Raw genomic sequence first — 17846 nt, 5'->3', positions numbered from 1 at the left:
ATGCTAGTCCAAATGACTTTTCTCTGTGTACAGACAGTATGGAGGAGGTCCCTGGCTAGGTGTTTGGATCTTGACTTATTTTGTATAGTTGGTGTGATATGTCTTCAGACTTCAGCTTGGAAAACTGGTATAGGGAGAAATTTCCCTGTCAACCATTCTGCTTCCCTTCTTCCTATAGACAGAAAGGAGCTGTCTTCTAACAACTAAGCTGAGCCTTCAACTCCTAGAAAGTGAAGCAAGTGTCATAGAAATGGTAACTTTTTGCTCCTTTCCCTTTTTGTGCTGTTACTGCCAGGATTTGTTTCCTCTCGTGAGCGAGTGGTGCTGGGAAGAGGGAGAGGGGGAGGAGTTCAGACTCGCTGTGCAAACAATATGCAGACCTACTAACTTAAATTGATGCCTCGTAGAAAAAAAATCACAGATGAAGCAAGCAGCTGACAATGGCTCACTCAAAGGCTCTCTTAGTGCTGGAAAACTTTATAGGTGGCAAATTTGTTCCTTGTTCCTCCTACATAGACTCCTATAACCCATCTACCGGAGATGTTTATTGCAGGGTGCCCGACAGTGGCAAAGAAGAGGTGAGTACTATCCAAATGTACAAAGAAGTGAAAACATTAAATACACATGACATTGATACTTTGAGCAGGGGAGGCTGAATGTCAGAGAACAGACAAGTGCTGAAGACTTTAATGATTAAATGAGTGAGTTCTTGATCATATTGTAGCACTGTGTAATCTTACTGCAGCAGTCAGTACTGTTGGTGGTTTTCTGTTGTTTTTGGTGTTTTGTTTGTTTCACATTTTGCTGTTGGAAAGTTACAGGCTGGATCCTGTTTGGCTTAAGTTAAGGCTGACACTCAGGCTTGCTGTAAGGATAAACAATCTGTGTGAGAGAAAAGGGTTTACTGGTCTCTTCCGTAAATAAACTTGGAGGCACCCTCTACAACTGTTCACCTGCAGTGTCTTGATGATTTGAAGTTGTCCTTCAGAAGGATTTTTTAGCTTACTGACTCTTAGCTGAAGATTGTTTAAAAAAAAACCCCAACAACTAAATTTCAAACCTCTGGGTTTGGTATTAGCAGTTGGATATTAAGTGGAGGTGATGAAGTGGCTGTGTGGAGTGTCCTTATAATGCAGCATGTCCTTGTGTGGTCTGGTGGGATAGTGTTTCCTGCTGCCTTACACATATTTAGGTGTGGATGGGTGATGTGACACTGTGCTACTTCATAAGGGGCCTAGAAGTGTCAGTCATAGCATTTCAGATTTGCTGAAGAGAGAAAGGACTGGAAAAGCTTGGATAATGCAAAAGGCCTGGAAAATTATGATAAGTAGTGTAGAGTATTTTTAAAACATTTCTTAAAGCACTTTGTTACTGTGTGTAGTTGTTTCCTTCACTTGCATTTCAGTCCTGTTGGCATCTTTTTACTTTGCTTCTCTCAGCAGAAACCTTTGCACTGTAATTTCAAGTGGGTAAATATTTGCTAGGTGCTGATGACCGAGGGTTAAAGAGCAATAGATTGAGTTTGCTAGAAAAACTCTATGTAGGTTCCTTCCAACTCTTAATTATGCCTGAAAAGGCTTCTCTTTGATGTGCAGGTGCAGATCTTCCTGTTCATTCATTTGCAAAATCATCAAAAGGAGAGAGATGTGAGAACACCTGAACAATCTAACAAAAGTAGGCTGCTGGCCATTCTGGAGATACAGTTCAAATACACTAAAAGGCAATGGCTTTTCGGCTTTCTGGGTTATGGTTGCGTGTATCAGCAGGAACCCAGTTGAAACACCTGTGAAACTGACTTGAGTGTTTGGCTCCTGCCTTTAGACAGCTATACAAGATTGTCAGGCTCTGCAGAGCTGGCATCCACTGGTGACTGACGGAACATGCTGCAGGAGAAGATACCATCACATGCTGCTTAGAGGATAGCTAGAGATATCAAAATAACCATCTAGACCTGAGTTCAGTGGAAAACTTGGAATGCTCATTTCCAGCAAGGCTGGATGTCCAACTGGATTTGTTTCATGGTTAGCTTTGGTGAAAGTAGAATGGAGAGACAGCAAATCTGTTGCTGACCCTGGAATTCAATACCAGGTGAGCTATAGTGGCCATTCCAGCCAGTTTGTCAAAACCACCATAGGTCTCTTTTTCAGGATTTAGTTTGTTTTGCATTTGGATGTTCTGAATTCCAAATAGCAGCGACAAAACATCACCGAAGCAAGCTCAGCAGGTCCCCTGCGTCTCCAAAAGGCAGGCTGGTGAGGGTTAATTGTTCCTGGAAAACATCTGATTAAAAAAAATACCTCTTTAAAGAGCCTAGCTCCTGTGTTTCATACCCTGGGAAAGCAAGTATCATGTCCTCATGGCAGTTTTAGATACTGTAATATCAGACTTTCATGACCAATCTAGATTGTGTGTCTGTCTTGTGCAGAAGAGGAAAGCAGAAGGAAGTGTTTCAGACACCCGAGTTCATAGCTGAATTCTTACATGTTTTCTTTGTGGCTTGCCTTTCTTTGCTGCTTTTTGCTAGTCAAACTAAGTAGCTGTTTAACTTTTGTATGCTCTCTTACTGCTTCATTACAAATCTTTCACCTCTTTTTCTTTTTTTTGGAAGATCAGTCTGCTGCCACTTCATTCCTCTCTCTGCTTATGTTCTCTTTTTGCTGTCTGTGAAAATGAGACACCTTCTAAACTGATGGAGGGTGCAAAAAATGCAGGTAGCCTTCACCTCACCTCACCTCTCTCCTGAAGCACCATGTGGAACAGACCTCAGAGGAGAGGGTAAGTGAGAAATAGCACCACAATGGCACCTAATGACAGGAGAGTAGAAGAGCAAGTTAATGAGTAGGGGTTGCATGGTGGTGAACCTCTTCAGGGTAGTGTCTCATCCACACCTGACGTGCTCAAGAAGCTGCAGTTCCCCTTTCCCAGCGCTGCTTTGGTCCTGTTCCAGCTGTTGGGTGGCTGACAGCCTGCTGCTTTCAGCACCTGAGCTGTAGGTTGTTGAACCAGAGTCGAAAGAGTAGTCTAGGTTTCTGAGCTTGGCCAGTGATGCATGTGGTCTTGTGAGAGTTTATTTCTCAACCTGGCCTCTGTACTGGTATCACTCTGGCCCTCAAACTCTGATCCTTAATTTTAGGGAGACTGCAAATTCTGATATTCATGGGGGCAAAGAGTTTCCTCCCACTGCAACTTTTGTGCCCATTTTAGTAAAACATTATTGTAATGTCCTCAAGGAAGAAATTTGGAGCTCAGTTTTGTGGATTTGATGGAAATAAGTCATCAGTGACTACATAGGAACCAGCAATGTGACAACATTAAGACAGATCAGAATTATCTGATTATCATATCAGCATCCTCCTGGTTGTTGACTTGGGCTGATTTCCAGAAGCTGAAGAAATTTATGAGGATAAATGATGGGAAACCAAAACAGCTTTGGCTAAAAGCCTACCTTGATGCATATGTTAGTCACTGGAAGCAATTAAGTGATTTATAGGAACCAAAAATGGGAAATAGGACAGTAAATATTGAAGGATGTTGGTAAACATCTTTTAGACTGGTAGACAACGTCAAGAAAGAATTGCTTATAAATCAGTAGATGCAGGTAACTTTCATTTAAGTACCCAGAAGAAATGACTGATGGAAGAGAGTGCTTTTTGGTGAATTTCAATCCTTTGAATCATAGAATCAGTCAGGGTTGGAAGGGACCACAAGGATCATCTAGTTCCAACCCCCCTGCCATGGACAGGGACACCTCACACCAGATCAGGCTGGCCAGAGCCTGGTCTTCAATGCCTCCACAGATGGGGCCTCAACCACCTCCCTGGACAACCCATTCCAGGGCTTCACCACTCTCATAGTGAAGAACCTCCTCCTCACATCCATCCTGAATCTCCCCACCTCCAGCTACATTCCATTCCCCCTAGTCCTATCACTACCTGAGATCCTGAGAAGTCCCTCCCCAGCCTTCTTGTAGGCCTCCTTCAGATACTGGAAGGCCACAATTAGGTCACCTCAGAGCCTTCTCTTCTGCAGACTGAACAGCCCCAACTCTTTCAGTCTGTCCTCATAGGAGAGGTTCTCTAGCCCTCTGATCATCCTCGTGTCCCTGAAGCCTCATCTGCTTCAGGAAAGGGCTGGTATTCTGCCACTGTGTAGAAACATCAGCCTAAAGAGCCATGCAGTAGTTGCGTACCTCTCAAGCAAAGCACTGGCAAGACTGGTATGCACCTGTGTCTGTAGACTCTAAGTCAGATTAGACCCCAAGAGTTTTAAAAATAAGTTAATGATTTATTTTTAATGTGAGGGTGTTAATAAGTTTCCAGCTGTGATCAGGTAAAACGAAATTTTTTTCTCTTTGGTGTCTATTCTGTAAATATATTCTTAATCTTTGCTTGAACCAACTGGGGGAAGGGGAAGAAGAAATCAAAGGTCAGCAAAGGCATACATTATGTTCCTTCTTCAACCCTTTTCTTCCATCATTGCATAGTGTAGCTGAAGGCCTGAATTGCAAGAAGGGCTGTGAATGTTTAGACTGAGGCTACATTTCTTCTGGGAAATGTTTGCCCTTTACTCCATGAGAAACAAGATTCTTCGTGGGTTTGGCCACTGGTACTTGCTGGTGCAGTTGACTGGTCTGTCATATCCCCCAGGCCTGGAGGATTGCTCACAAGTTGCTGGAATGTAGAGAAAACTAAGAGTTACAGTGAAACAGAGGATCAGGGAAAGAAACTCTTGAGTTGTGAGACAGTGTCTTGAGAAGATGAAAATAGAGAAGCTATCAATAGTCACAACTGAAGAGATGCAGTGCTCCTAACAATGTGATCTGGATTATTAGCCTCACAAATAGGATTTCATCTGCTGATTGTCTCATAATCTAAGGCATTCAATTAATGCTCACCATCCCTATTTCACTTTTTTTAGGTGGAACTCGCTGTCAAAGCTGCCAAAGCTGCTTTCCCAGTTTGGTCCTCAAAAAGTCCGTTGGAAAGATCTCAGATCCTGAACAAACTGGCAGACCTTATTGAACGTGACCTGGAAGAATTTGCACAAGCAGAGTCAAAGGATCAGGGTAAAAATTGTAATGGTTAATCTGAAATGCAGAATGTCTTGCTGAATACTGAAATGAGGGTTATGGTCCAAGTGTTTAGTATGGTATGAGCTGTCGGTGCAAACTGGAGTTGATATCCATGAAACCTTGCAGAAGCTGCTGATCTCAGCTGCTGATCTTGAGGGGTTCGGAACACAAGCCCTGTGAGGAGAGACTGAGGGAGCTGGGGTTGCTTAGCCTGGAGAGGAGGAGACTCAGGGGTGACCTAATTGCTCTCTACAACTACCTGAAGGGAGGTTGTAGACAGGTGGAGGTTGGTCTCTTGTCCTGGGCAACCAGCACCAGAACAAGAGGACAGTCTCAAGCTGCACGAGGGGAAGTTTAGGCTGGAGGTTAGGAAGAAGTTCTATACAGAGAGAGTGATTGCCCATTGGAATGGGCTGCCCGGGGAGGTGGTGGAGTCGCCATGATTGGAGGTGTTTTGGAGGAGACTTGATAGGGTGCTTGGTTGCATGGTTTAGTTGATTAGGTGGTGTTGGATGATAGGTTGGATGTGATGATCTTGAAGGTCTCTTCCAACTTGGTTAATTCTATTCTATCTCGGATTCCTGGGGCATTTTTGTTTTTTAAGAGTGCCAACTTTGGCTTCAGTGGTTAGGTTTGACTTCAGTGTAGTGCAGTGCTCCAGGGGTGCTGTTGTTACTGACTATGATTGCACTGTGCTGGGCAATATTTGGACACAGGATGTAAGGCATTTCCCCAGAAGCATGCAGACCACAGTGTTCAGAGCAGAGCTTGAAGTGCTGTCACAGTGGTGTTTAGATGAGCTATTTTCTGCCCATGATAACCCAGCAGTGCATTTGTGTTTCTTTTCAGGGAAAACGATTACATTTGCTAGAACCATCGACATCCCTCGGGCCGTGTACAACTTCCGCTTCTTTGCCTCGTCTGTCCTTCATCACACCACAGAGTGCTCTGATATGACAACTGTGGGCTGTCTGCATTACACCCTGAGGACACCTGTGGGAGTTGGTATGGTGCTCATGAGAAGCTGAAAACCTTGGCTAGGTGTCTGCCTCGGCAGTGGCTCAGCAAAGAAAGAGGATGTTTCAAAAGCATTTCTTGTCTCTGGATCATGTGCTAAACACAACCAGTCTGCTAAAGCATGAGCAGCTTGATGCAAAATCACTTGTGCTGCTTCATGGTGAAATGAATGCTTATATGCCTTAAAAAGCTTCTGGGTTAACTTAGAATCATAGAATCATTCAGGTTGGAAAAGACAGCAGGGATCAGCAAGTCCAGCCATTGATGCTACTCTACGAAGTTTACCCCTAAACCATATGCCCAAGCAACACAACCTTTAAAAACATCCGGGGTTGGTGAGTCAACCACTTACCTCCCTGGGCAGCCGATTCCAATGTCCAGTCTAAACCTACCCACTTGCAGTTTGAGGCTATTCCCTCTTGTTCTATCACTAATAACCTGTGAGAAGAGACCAGCACCAGCCTCTCTACATGTCCTTTCAGGTATCTGTAGAGAGCAAGGAGGTCTTCCCTCAGGCCTCCTCTTTTTCAAGCTAAACAGCCCCTCCTCTTTTTCAAGCTAAAGAGCCCCAGCTCCTACAGTCACTCTTCATAAGATTTATTCTCCAGACCCTTCACCAGTTTCATTGCCCTTCTCTGCACTGCCTCCAGCACCTCCATCTCTCTTGTACTGAGGTGCCCAAAACTGGACACAATACTCAAGGTGTGGCCTCACCAGAGCTGAGTACCTGGGGACAATCCCCTCCCTACTCCTGCTGGACACTATTTCTAATACCAGCCTTGGTAGCTCCCACTGTCAAAACGTCCCTTGTGTTTTGTATGTGTGTGTCTGTGTGGCTAAGTGTGTGGCACTGCTGTGGGTCAGTGAGTCCTCCAGATGCACTGATCTCCTGCTCCAGCTGGGAGAGATGTGTTCTCCTCTGGGGAGCAGCAGTAGCTTGCAGCCTGATACTTCACCTGGAGTACGGCATCCAGGTCTGGATCCCTCAATACAAGAAGGACAGGAACCTCATGGAGGGGGTGCAGAGGAGGGCCATGGAAATTATTATGGGGTTGGAGCACCACTGCTGCTCGGACAGGCTGAGGGAGTTGGGGCTGTTCAGCCTGGAGAAGAGAAGGCTCTGGGGAGACCTAATAATGAGCTTCCAGTACCAGAAGGTGGCCTACAAGAATGGAGAGAAACTCTTTACAAAGGCCTCCAGCGATAGGATGAGGGACAATGGCTTCAAATTAGATAAGAGCCGATTTAGGCTGGATGTTAGGAGAAAGTTCTTTGGCATGAGAATAGCAGAACGCTGGAATAGGTTGCCTGGGGAAGTGGTCGAGGCAGCATCCTTGGAGATATTCAAAGTGAGGCTCGACAGGGCTCTAGGCAACTTGATGTAGTTGAGGATGCTCCTGCTTACTGCAGAGAGGGTCATAGTAGATGACCTTCAGGGGTCCCTTCCAGCCCAGACCATGATTCTATGATTTCGGCATGTGACTGGAGCGCACAGGAGAGGCTAAAATGCTTTTAACCGGGGAGTTGCCGAACTCGGCCGCTAGATGCTGCTAATGCTTCAAAAATGAAATGCTTGAGCTGACAGCTAACGGGGCGGTGACGATTCCTTTATGAGGTGTTTTCAATAAACACACATAAGCGTTCCACATTGACACTTGAATTGTTTTATTTAGTGAGATATTATTAGAGGACCTGTTTAAAAGTTCTTGAGAGCAGTGGAGAACAGAAGTGCTTCGGGTAAAAGGACTCTGATAAGGAAAAGTCATTCACTGCCTCTGCTCCATCGAACAGTGAGAAATCCTGTGGCTTTTGGGAGCCTAACAATTACAGAGCTTTATTTTATTTTTCTTTAGTTCATGTAAATATGTGAGGTGATAGTGTGCCCAAAGGCAGTTACTGAAAAAAATCAGTCATTCAGCAATTGAATCCTGTGTCCAGTTCTGGGCCCCTCACTTTAGGAAAGATGTTGACTTTGCTGGAACGTGTCCAGAGAAGGGCAACAAAGCTGGTGAGGGGTTTGGAGCACAAGCCCTATGAGGAGAGGCTGAGGGAGCTGGAGTTGCTTAGCCTGGAGAAGAGGAGGCTCAGGGGAGACTTTATTGCTGTCTACAACTACCTGAAGGGAGGTTGTAGCCAGGTAGGGGTTGGTGTCTTCTCCAAGGCAATCAGCACCAGAACAAGAGGACACAGTCTCAAGCTGTGCCAGGGGAAGTTTAGACTTGAGGTGAGGAGAAAGTTCTTCCCAGAAAGAGCGGATTGGACGTGGCACTTGAAGCCACGGTTTAGTTGTCATGAGGTGTTAGGTATTGGTAATAGGTTGGACTTGGTGATCTCTGAGGTCTTTTCCAACCTTATTGATTCTATGATTCTGTGATTCTAAGTTCTTCATAGAAAGAGTGATTGGCCATTGGAATGGGCTGCCCAGGGAGGTGGTGGAGTCACTATCATTGGAGGTGTTTAGGAAGAGACTGGATGAGGCACCTGGTGCCATGATTTAGTTGATTAGGTGGTGTTGGATGATGGGATGGACGTGATGATCTTGAAGGTCTCTTCCAACCTGGTCTGGTCTATTCTATTCTATTCTGTTCTGTTCTGTTCTGTTCTGTTCTACTCTACTCATTTGTGAAAATAAGAGTTTGTACACTGATAAATTTTGGCACTCATCATTTAGGGTAAGATTAAGCAAGAGAATATGCACTGTATGTTATGTATGGTCTTTTTTGCTTTATTATTTAATCAAAACTGGGGAAATAAAAAACAAGAGTGATCTGAACTAACACACATTAGCTTAAGTTGCTGTTTGCTTGCACAGAATGCTATCACAGATGAGCTGGTGTGCCTAGTATTTATGGCTAACCTTCCATTAATGTTGCTAGAAAACACTGAAAAGCTGCTCTGAGCATAAGATTCTAAAGAAGCAGCAAAACTTATTCAGAGAGTTTGATCACCTTAAGGATCACTTGCATAATTCTTTCAAAATTATCTGCCTCTGATAAATGTTTCTAAATATTTTTATTGTCTGGATATAAAAGCCACAGCCAAATTTTCTTCATAAATCTAAATTGTTGTGTAACTTTTTGAGGTTAGAGAACTTGGTTTTGTCTCCCAGCAGACTGAACTCCTGTCTTCTGTGGTTTTGCTTTGTAGCTGGTTTAATCAGTCCCTGGAATTTGCCACTGTATTTGTTGACCTGGAAAATAGCTCCTGCCATTGCATGTGGAAATACTGTGGTTGCCAAGCCAAGTGAGATGACATCTGTCACTGCTTGGATGATGTGCAAACTCTTGGAGAAAGCAGGTGAGTCCAGTGGCATGCTAGCAGGGAGGAAAGGGGTGGGCATGCTTGTCTGGGCACTGTTTTTGTTGCAGAAATCAGGAAGTGCTCAAAGACTCTGAGAAAGTCTTTTTTTTTTTTGCTGTGCTCGAGGTGAATGTTGCACTGAAGGACCGAAAGCTCTCTCTGTCCTTGTACTATCCCATCTCCCCCCAGTTTTTCCCATTCTCTTCTCATGAAAAGGCTTTTTGTGACTCCTTTCCTCCTTCTGCATTCCACTTAAGGATCTCCTAAGCCTGGTGGTGTCAGGAGAGAACTCATGAGAGCTTAAGAAGCTGAGAATCACCTCTCAGTTATTGTCATGTTGTTTGGTACACTGTTAAGGAAAACTAAGGAACAACTGCTTCTTCCCTCAGTGACTCAAAACTGTTTCTCAGATGATGAATTTCAGGCAAGTTTGACCAGTCACTGGAACTTGTTTTAATCATTTCACCCATGCCCTCCAGAACTGTTAACATCATGAATTTCAGCTACTATGCAAGTTAAGGGTCAGTCTTTGCCACCCCAGAGCTACCAGTAATTTTCTAACTCCAGGGACAAAACTGCTGAGGAAGGGAAAGGGTGTGATGACTGTGTGCCTTTCTTCCCATCAGGGGTGCCCCCTGGGGTGGTGAACGTGGTGTTTGGAAGGGGCAGCAAGGCAGGAGAAGCCCTCGTCTGCCACCCTGATGTGCCTCTGATCTCTTTCACGGGAAGCACGCTGACAGCCCAGCGGATCACAGAGAAAAGTGCTCCCCACTGCAAACGGCTTTCACTGGAACTGGGAGGGAAAAACCCGGCCATCATCTTCGATGATGCTGACCTGACACAGTGCATCCCCACGACTGTGAGGTCCAGCTTTGCCAACCAGGTGCCTCTCACCCCTGTACCATATGAACCCTGTTTGCAGCAGCAGGTGTGCACGTGTCTGAGAGCAAGTGTGTGCACACATGCACGTACCTTTGGATCCAAGTCTGAAACTGTTGTGGTGGGTTGAAATTTTCCCCCCAACGTTAACTTTGCCAGACCAGCCCACTTGGAAACAAAAGAAAGCTGTATTTACAGGCAAAACTATAATCTACAATGGAATGCAATGAATATGTACAAGGTATACAGTATTTACAATATTTACAGATATTTACAATTAACAAGCAGCACAAGAACCCCCCTGGTCAAGGACTAGGGGAAGCTACTAGCTTCTCCTTTTTCTGACTACCCCCTCCTACCCCTCCCCAGTACAAAGGGGAGAAGAGAAAAGAGCAGTGAAAGTTGCTGTTAGACTTAACCAAAACAATGCAGGCAAGGTCAAGCAGAAGCAAGTTAGTATCTCTCCAGAGTGAAGAAGTGAGAAGAGAAGAAGAAAATTGTTTTGGTACAATCAGTTTAAGTTCCTTATCTCTCCAATGGAACTCTGGAACTCTCTATTTTCCTTTATACACTCCAGAGTGATTTATTTACATTTTTACTACTTTTCTGCTCAAGATCTGGGAAAAAATTTAAAGGCATAGCCTAAAACTGCCACAACTGTCAAGGTCTGTTTCAAGGTTTTATGTTGTAGGCAAGCTGTAGATGGACAAAAAATATGAAAGAGATTAACTATTCTACAAGCAGGGAACGAAAATAATAAAGAATTTTCCCCAGTACTCTCCATCAGAAAAAAAAAAGCCAAGGTGTTATTTTCCCCTCTCAAAATAGACAAACTGCTTATTCTTCCAGAAAGCAGCTATTTAAAATCCCACCCTACAAGGAAGTGGGAAGCTTGCGCATTTACTGGAATTCAATTAGGAGAGTCCTTCCAAAATTGTATCAGTGTTCCTCTTCCCTCATCACCACCCTCAGGAAATATCACCAAAGCCATGGAATTGCAAATGTTTAGAAAAATAGCTTGGTATCAAGCAAGGCGTTGTCAGAAAATAGAGTTGGAGGTTGTTTAAAGTTGGGAATCACCTTTCCTATGAAAAATGCTGGTGAAGACAACATGTAATCAATGAAAAACCTATTTGCTTTAGTAAGTCACTATATAGTCCTGTTGTTGCTGTTTTGTGTTTCTCCTCTCTTTTCCTTTTTAATCTGGGAAAAATCCTACTTTGCAGTGCTGGTGAGTGTAGTTTTCACTCCTGGGGATACAGGGACATGTAGTCTCATTCTGAGATGTGCCTCTTAATGCTTTCCAGTAGTGCAGTGCATTATGAACTAATATCATTGTTTTTCTGGTTTGTTTATTTATGGCAGGGTGAGATTTGTCTCTGCACCTCCAGGATCTTTGTTCAGAGGGGCATATACAATGAGTTTGTGAAGAGGTTTGTGGCAGAGGCTAAGAAGTGGAAGGTTGGGAATCCCTCAGATCCTACAGTCAACGTGGGAGCACTAATAAGTAAAGAGCATCTAGAAAAGGTGATACATGGCATTTACAAGATCTCATCTCATCTTTTAGAGGACTATGACGTAATCTATAGAAAAGACCATGTCCTCTTCAAGATCAGCTCTGAGGGATAGTGATTCAAAGCCATTATACCGTATCTCGATGATCTCAAAGGTCTCTTCCAACCTGGTTAATTCTATTCCATTCCATTCCATTCCATTCCATTCCATTCCATTCCATTCCATTCCATTCCATTCCATTCCATTCCATTCCATTCCATTCCATTCCATTCCATTCCATCCCATTCCATCCCATTCCTGTCCTATCCTATTCCTATCCTATCCTATTCCTATCCTATCCTGTTCCTATCCCATCCTATTCCTATCCTATTCCTATCCTATTCCTATCCTATTCTTATCTTATTCCTATCTTATTCCTATCTTATTCCTATTCTATTCCTATCCTATTCCTATCCTATCTTATTCCTATCCTATTCCTTTCCTATCCCCATCCTATCCCCATCCTATCCCTATCCTATTCCTATCCCCTTCCTATCCTATCCTATCCTATTCCTATCCCTATCCTATCCCTATCCTATCCTTTTTGATAAGGTTTCTGTTGCCTGTGGCCTGACATTGTGTGATTACTCCAGAAAAATCAACTCCATGCTGAAAATAATTTAGCATGACAAACAATATTCTGTTTTCCCATTCAAGATTAAATAAGTCAAAATATGTAAATCTAAATGCTAACCAATCATAGAGTTCAGCAGCTTTTCCATGGATTTTAGTATTGCATTTGCTGAGATAAATTCTTTGTGGGCTTCTATCACTGGCAAATTCTGGGGAGTAGAAGACACAGTTCCTAGGACTGCTTGGAATTGCATATGTGTAGAGGGAAGCTGAGATAGTGCACAGTTAAACATAGTCTGCTCTAGTGGCTTATGTGCAATTAATTTTTATGGTGTCAGAGTTCAGGAGAGGAGGTGCTCACATACCAACACTTTCTGACACAATCAGCATAATCAAGAAGAACACAAAAAACTACAGAGCAAGAGAGAAATCTAGGCCTTTGTCATGCTTCCTCATGCCTCAGCAGGTTCTCTAAATCTGTTCAGAAGCAGAAGGCAGAAACAGCTACTTCCCAAGGTCTGTGATATAACACAATACTTCAGAGTCTAAACTACTGAGGTGGTTAGAAGAAGAAAAAGAGAATCCTGGTGGTATCTCTGTGGTATTTCTATAGGTAGAGAAACAAAGCAATGAGCAATGATGTCAGAACTGAAGTGGATCAATAGCATGTCCAGTGTGTTCAAGGTAGCACATGATAGCAGAAGCCATGGGAGCAGCTTTAATTAATTATTGATGAGATTTTTCTGCAGGGCTCATGGCATCATCATCCTAGTGGCATGTAAACATTTAACAAGCCTGCCTGTGAGTTAGGAAAATATTACCAATCACTTTATGTAAATTAGTGAACTGTGGCACGGAACACATGGCAAACTGCAACTGTGTGGCAAACTCCTGGAAGAAAGGAGGGGGGCTCTGGGATGACTTTTATTTTCACCGGGGCCATACCCTGTCATGAATATTTATCATAGAAGAACCAGTGGTGCTGCCTGCTACAGTAGCAGAGAGAGAAAAATTGTTTTACAGCAAGAAATACTCAGCCCTACTTTTGCAACATCATAAAAACAAAAGCTAGGGAATGACCTTTGTTAGGAGGGAAGTAAAAGGTAGCATGATCCAGTTGGAGATATTTAGAGGCTTCTGTTGATGTGATCAGACTGGAGAAGTGTACCTTCAGGATTTGGTGCTCTTTAGCAGTGATGTTTTCCTGCTGCTTCCCCAGGTAAAGAACTATGTGAAGAAAGCCCAAGCTGAAGGAGCCAGAGTCCTGTGTGGAGAGGGTGTGGATTCCTTGGTTCTTCTAGCTGACAACCAGAAAGGCTATTTCATGTTGCCCACAGTTATTGCTGAAGTCAAGGATGAATCTAAGTGCATGCAAGAAGAGATATTTGGTCCTGTGACATGTGTGGTAGCATTTGATACAGAAGAAGAAGTCATTGAAAGAGCCAACTGTGTGAAATATGGCTTGGCAGCCACTGTATGGTCCAGCAATGTGGGACGTGTTCATCGCGTGGCACGAAGGCTACAGTCTGGATTGGTGTGGACTAACTGCTGGCTTGTTAGAGATCTGAACTTGCCATTTGGTGGGATGAAAGCCTCAGGCATAGGAAGGGAGGGAGCAAAGGATTCCTATGAATTCTTCACTGAGGTCAAAACCATCACAATAAAGCACTGACATGTCAACAGAAGTATTTTAGGGTAAATTAAGTGACAGTAATTTGCATTACTGTAAAAGGCTTTCTGGAAAACAGGCTGCTATTTTGGCCATCTTTTTCCTGAACTTTGGCCAAGTATTATCAATGACAGCTGAAAACAGTCATGCCAAATGCTAATGTTGAATTATGCCTTTCAAGTTAAATGAGATCAGTGTTGACTCCATGACCAACCCAGGCCAAGCTAAATGAACTTCTTACCATATGGATCCTAAAGCTCTATATTCCTGTCTCAAGAAAGCTCTGTATTCCTGTCTCAAGAATCTCTCCCTCTAAGGCAGACTGGACAAAGGATGATATGACTACACCTGGGGTTGGTGAGTTACCTTGAGAGACAAAAAAGCACATTGATTCCCTGTACAGTATCAGCCTCAACCTGTTCACACTATCAGCACTATGTTGCATGTACCAACCTGTATTGCACTTCACTGATATAAGACAAGGACAAGTGCTGCAATGTGCTACAAGTCTGAGTCCATACCTTGAATCTGTTAAGTTGTATTAAACCATGGGGTCATAAAGTTTTCATGATACACAAACATTTTAATTATAACCTGGTTTATGTTATGCAGCTGAATCATCCTAAGCCTTTTTCTTTAACTATATTGAAATTACAGCCTTTTGTGATGCTCTTCACACCCCTGCACAAAGATTTGGTTACATCACAGGCAGGGTAATTCTTCATTAATAAAGACTGGAAGTGACTTTTAAGAGTTGGAAATGTTTGTCACCAAAATGTAAAGCCGATGGCAGTTTTCCCTCTCTCCTTTACAGAGCTTGGTTTTTCTAATCTGGTACCTCACAAACTTGTTCACATGCCACAAAAAGAAATTAAAATGAGATGAACATTTTCCCCTCCTCCTGGCTACAGAACCACAGAATGACAGGGCTTGGAAGGGACCTCAGTCCAACTCCCCTGCCAAACAACAGTCACCTAGAGCAGGTTGCACAGGCTTATGTTTGGGCAGGCTTTGAATGACTCCAGAGACGGAGATTCCAGCACCAATGGGCAGCCTGTTCCAGTGCTCCACCACCCTCAGAGTTCCATTTTTGATGGAACTTCCTATGTTGCAGAGTCATTTGCTATTGGAATGGGCTGCCCAGGGAGGTGGTGGAGTCACCATCCTTGGAGGTGTTCAGGAGGGGATTGGACGTGGCACTTGGTGCCATGGTTCAGTCATGAGGTGTTGGGTGACAGGTTGGACTTGATGATCTTTCAGCTCTCTTCCAACCTTGGTGATTCTGTGATTTGGTGATTCTGTGATGTAAACAGTCTAGAGGAGCTTCTAGGCCTTGAATACTGATCCATACCCTTAGTTAGATATTTTGAACTAAGATTACTTCTTTATTATTTTTTTTGCATGGTGTACAGGAGTATATTTTCAAGATAGGATTTGGTTTTTTTCTTTCCAGAGTCTGGCCAAGGTAATGCTGGGATTTGCACTTTTGCTTGTAAAAATTAAAACACCAGAAGGATGTTTTAAATTATAGCTGCAGAAAAGCATTCTTTTCTAAGCTTTTTTTTTTTTTGGTGGGAGGAATCACTGTAATAAAAAGAGGAAGTGTTGTTCTCACCTTCATAGAACCACAGAACATTAGGGGTTGGAAGGAACCTCGAAAGGTCATCTAGTCCAATGTCCCCTGCCACAGCAGGATCACCAAGATTAGGTCCCACAGGAACGCATCCAGGCAGGTTTTAAATGTCTCCCAAGGAGACTCCCCAACCTTTTTGGAAGCCTGTTCCAGTGTTCTGTCACCCTCACAGTGAAGAAGTTTTGACTTATGTTCATTGGGAACCCTCCTATGCTCCAGCTGGCAGCTCTTGTGTTATCGTTGGACCTCGCTGGGCAGAGCCTGGCTCCATCCTCCCAACACTCACCCTTCACATATTCATAAACATTAATGAGGTCATCTCTCAGTCTCCTCTTCTCCAAGTTAAAAAATAGAATAGAATAGAATTAACCAAGTTGGAAAAGACCTTCGAGATCATCAAGTCCAACATCACCAAACACCATCTAATCAAATCACCGAGTGCCTCCCTCAGCCTTTCCTCATAACGGAGATGTTCCACTCCCTGAATCATCTTTTCTTTATGGAAGAGGCTGTTAGATGGCTGAAAGGCCTGTCTGACTGTGGTATGGCCTCTGGTATAGGTGTCCTATCCTCTTGTGTAAGTCATGCCAGGAACTGCTCTAAAGGTCTAGAGTAGGTGATGGACCTCACCTCCCCCTTCCAGATGTCACTCCAAGGTGAGTTGGCTCATCCGGAGCATTTGATAATTGTCTCCTGAGTTGACTGAGAGATTGATTTTCTCCTTTGGAAGACTTTTTGAAAATAACTTGTATCCAAGAGCTGAGGCCTGAGTGTGTGACAAGCTGAAGTCTTTCAGTCCAGCCTTGCTGTAGAGCAGACCTACCAGGCAGGCTGGGAACCTGGTCATCTGATGGATTTGGAACAGGCACCCACAACTGGAGGTGAATTAATGAAATACAAAAAAAAATGATAGTGAATTGATGTATTCTGAGGAAGTATAGACATTTTATTGTAAAACTCTGCCTAGGTCCCTTCATGGCCATGTGGTGGCAGCAGAACACCTGCAAAGTTTTTTGCAGTCCCCCAGTCGATCGTTTCGCTGGTAGGAAAATGAAGAGTTAAAGCAGTGTGTGCTCCATTCTGCCAAGGTTTTTTGTTGTTGTTGTGTTTGGTGGGGTTTTGTTTGTTTGTTTGTTTTTCCTCAGCAGCAGCAGGTAGAATATTACACAATTAGGAGATTTTTTTTTACCCCACTTGGATCTGGTCTAAGCTCAGTTTTAACATGATGAATTTTGTTTCAGGTGGTGTTGTTTCTGGCTTGGTGTTAGATGTGATGGGAGAATTCTGTATATATTTCATATACAGGAGATAAAGGCCTGTGTGTCATCTATGTGTTTCTGGTCCATATTATCTGAGATATTTTATAGACAGGTAGAGTACTGAGTGAGAAGGAGACAGAGCTCTGCAGGATGAGGGGTATGGAGATACTAGGTCCATGCCCAGGATGGCTCTGGGGGTTTTTCAGAGGCAAAGTCATGGGGTGTCCAATTTGGTCATTTCAGAGAAGTGCTAATGATGATGATTTCTTTTGGGCAGGAGGGATGCCCCAATGTGAAAATAGAAAATCCATCCCTATCTGCATTTTCTATCTGTAATGGACTCCCTTCCTTTCTCCCTTTAAGGTGAAGTCCAAGTGTCTTGCTTATTCTGATGGTTTGTGCCCTTTTAGCTGAGTAGAGATTCTAGAATAGAATAGAATAGACCAGACCAGACCAGACCAGACCAGACCAGACCAGGTTGGAAGAGACCTTCAAGATCATTGTGTCCAACCTATCATCCAAGACCACCCAACCAACTAAACTGTGGCACCAAGCACCCTATCAAGTATCCTCCTGAATACCTCCAGTGATGGTGACTCCACCACCTCCTTGGGCAGCCCATTCCAATGGGCAATCACTCTCTCTGTGTAAAACTTCCTCCTAACCTCCAGCCTAAACCTCCCCTGGTGCAGCCTGAGACTGTGTCCTCAATGTATAAGGGTGGCTGGGTGAGTGTTACCTGCTGGTGAGATTTCTTTTCCTGCCTCCTACATTTCATTTATTGACCACCAGCCTTTCTAGCCCACAAGACTGCTTCTGGTGCCAGGGGCTGTGAAGCAGATGACATGACATGGAGACATGGACAGTGGCATTGTGTGGACCCTCAGCGAG

The 17846-nt window shown here is 43.7% G+C and overlaps 1 protein-coding gene across 1 annotated transcript; it reads left to right on the top strand.

The window, feature by feature from the left end:
- Positions 1-318: 318 nt before the first annotated feature.
- On the top strand, positions 319-14814 carry ALDH8A1 (aldehyde dehydrogenase 8 family member A1). Its single transcript, XM_068149939.1, has 7 exons — positions 319-578; positions 4918-5065; positions 5921-6076; positions 9236-9385; positions 10015-10271; positions 11633-11794; positions 13614-14814. Exons 1-7 carry the CDS (start codon positions 441-443, stop codon positions 14064-14066), a joined length of 1464 nt encoding a protein of 487 aa, XP_068006040.1. The 5' UTR covers positions 319-440; the 3' UTR covers positions 14067-14814.
- The last annotated feature ends 3032 nt before the right edge of the window (positions 14815-17846 follow it).

This window comes from Melanerpes formicivorus, unplaced genomic scaffold, assembly GCF_026170545.1.
Source record: "Melanerpes formicivorus ecotype bairdi unplaced genomic scaffold, bMelFor1.0.p_v2 SCAF_2, whole genome shotgun sequence".
Classification (NCBI taxonomy): domain Eukaryota; kingdom Metazoa; phylum Chordata; class Aves; order Piciformes; family Picidae; genus Melanerpes; species Melanerpes formicivorus.
The sequence above is the reverse complement of the archived record's forward strand: the minus strand, read 5'-3'. Positions and strand labels throughout refer to the sequence as shown.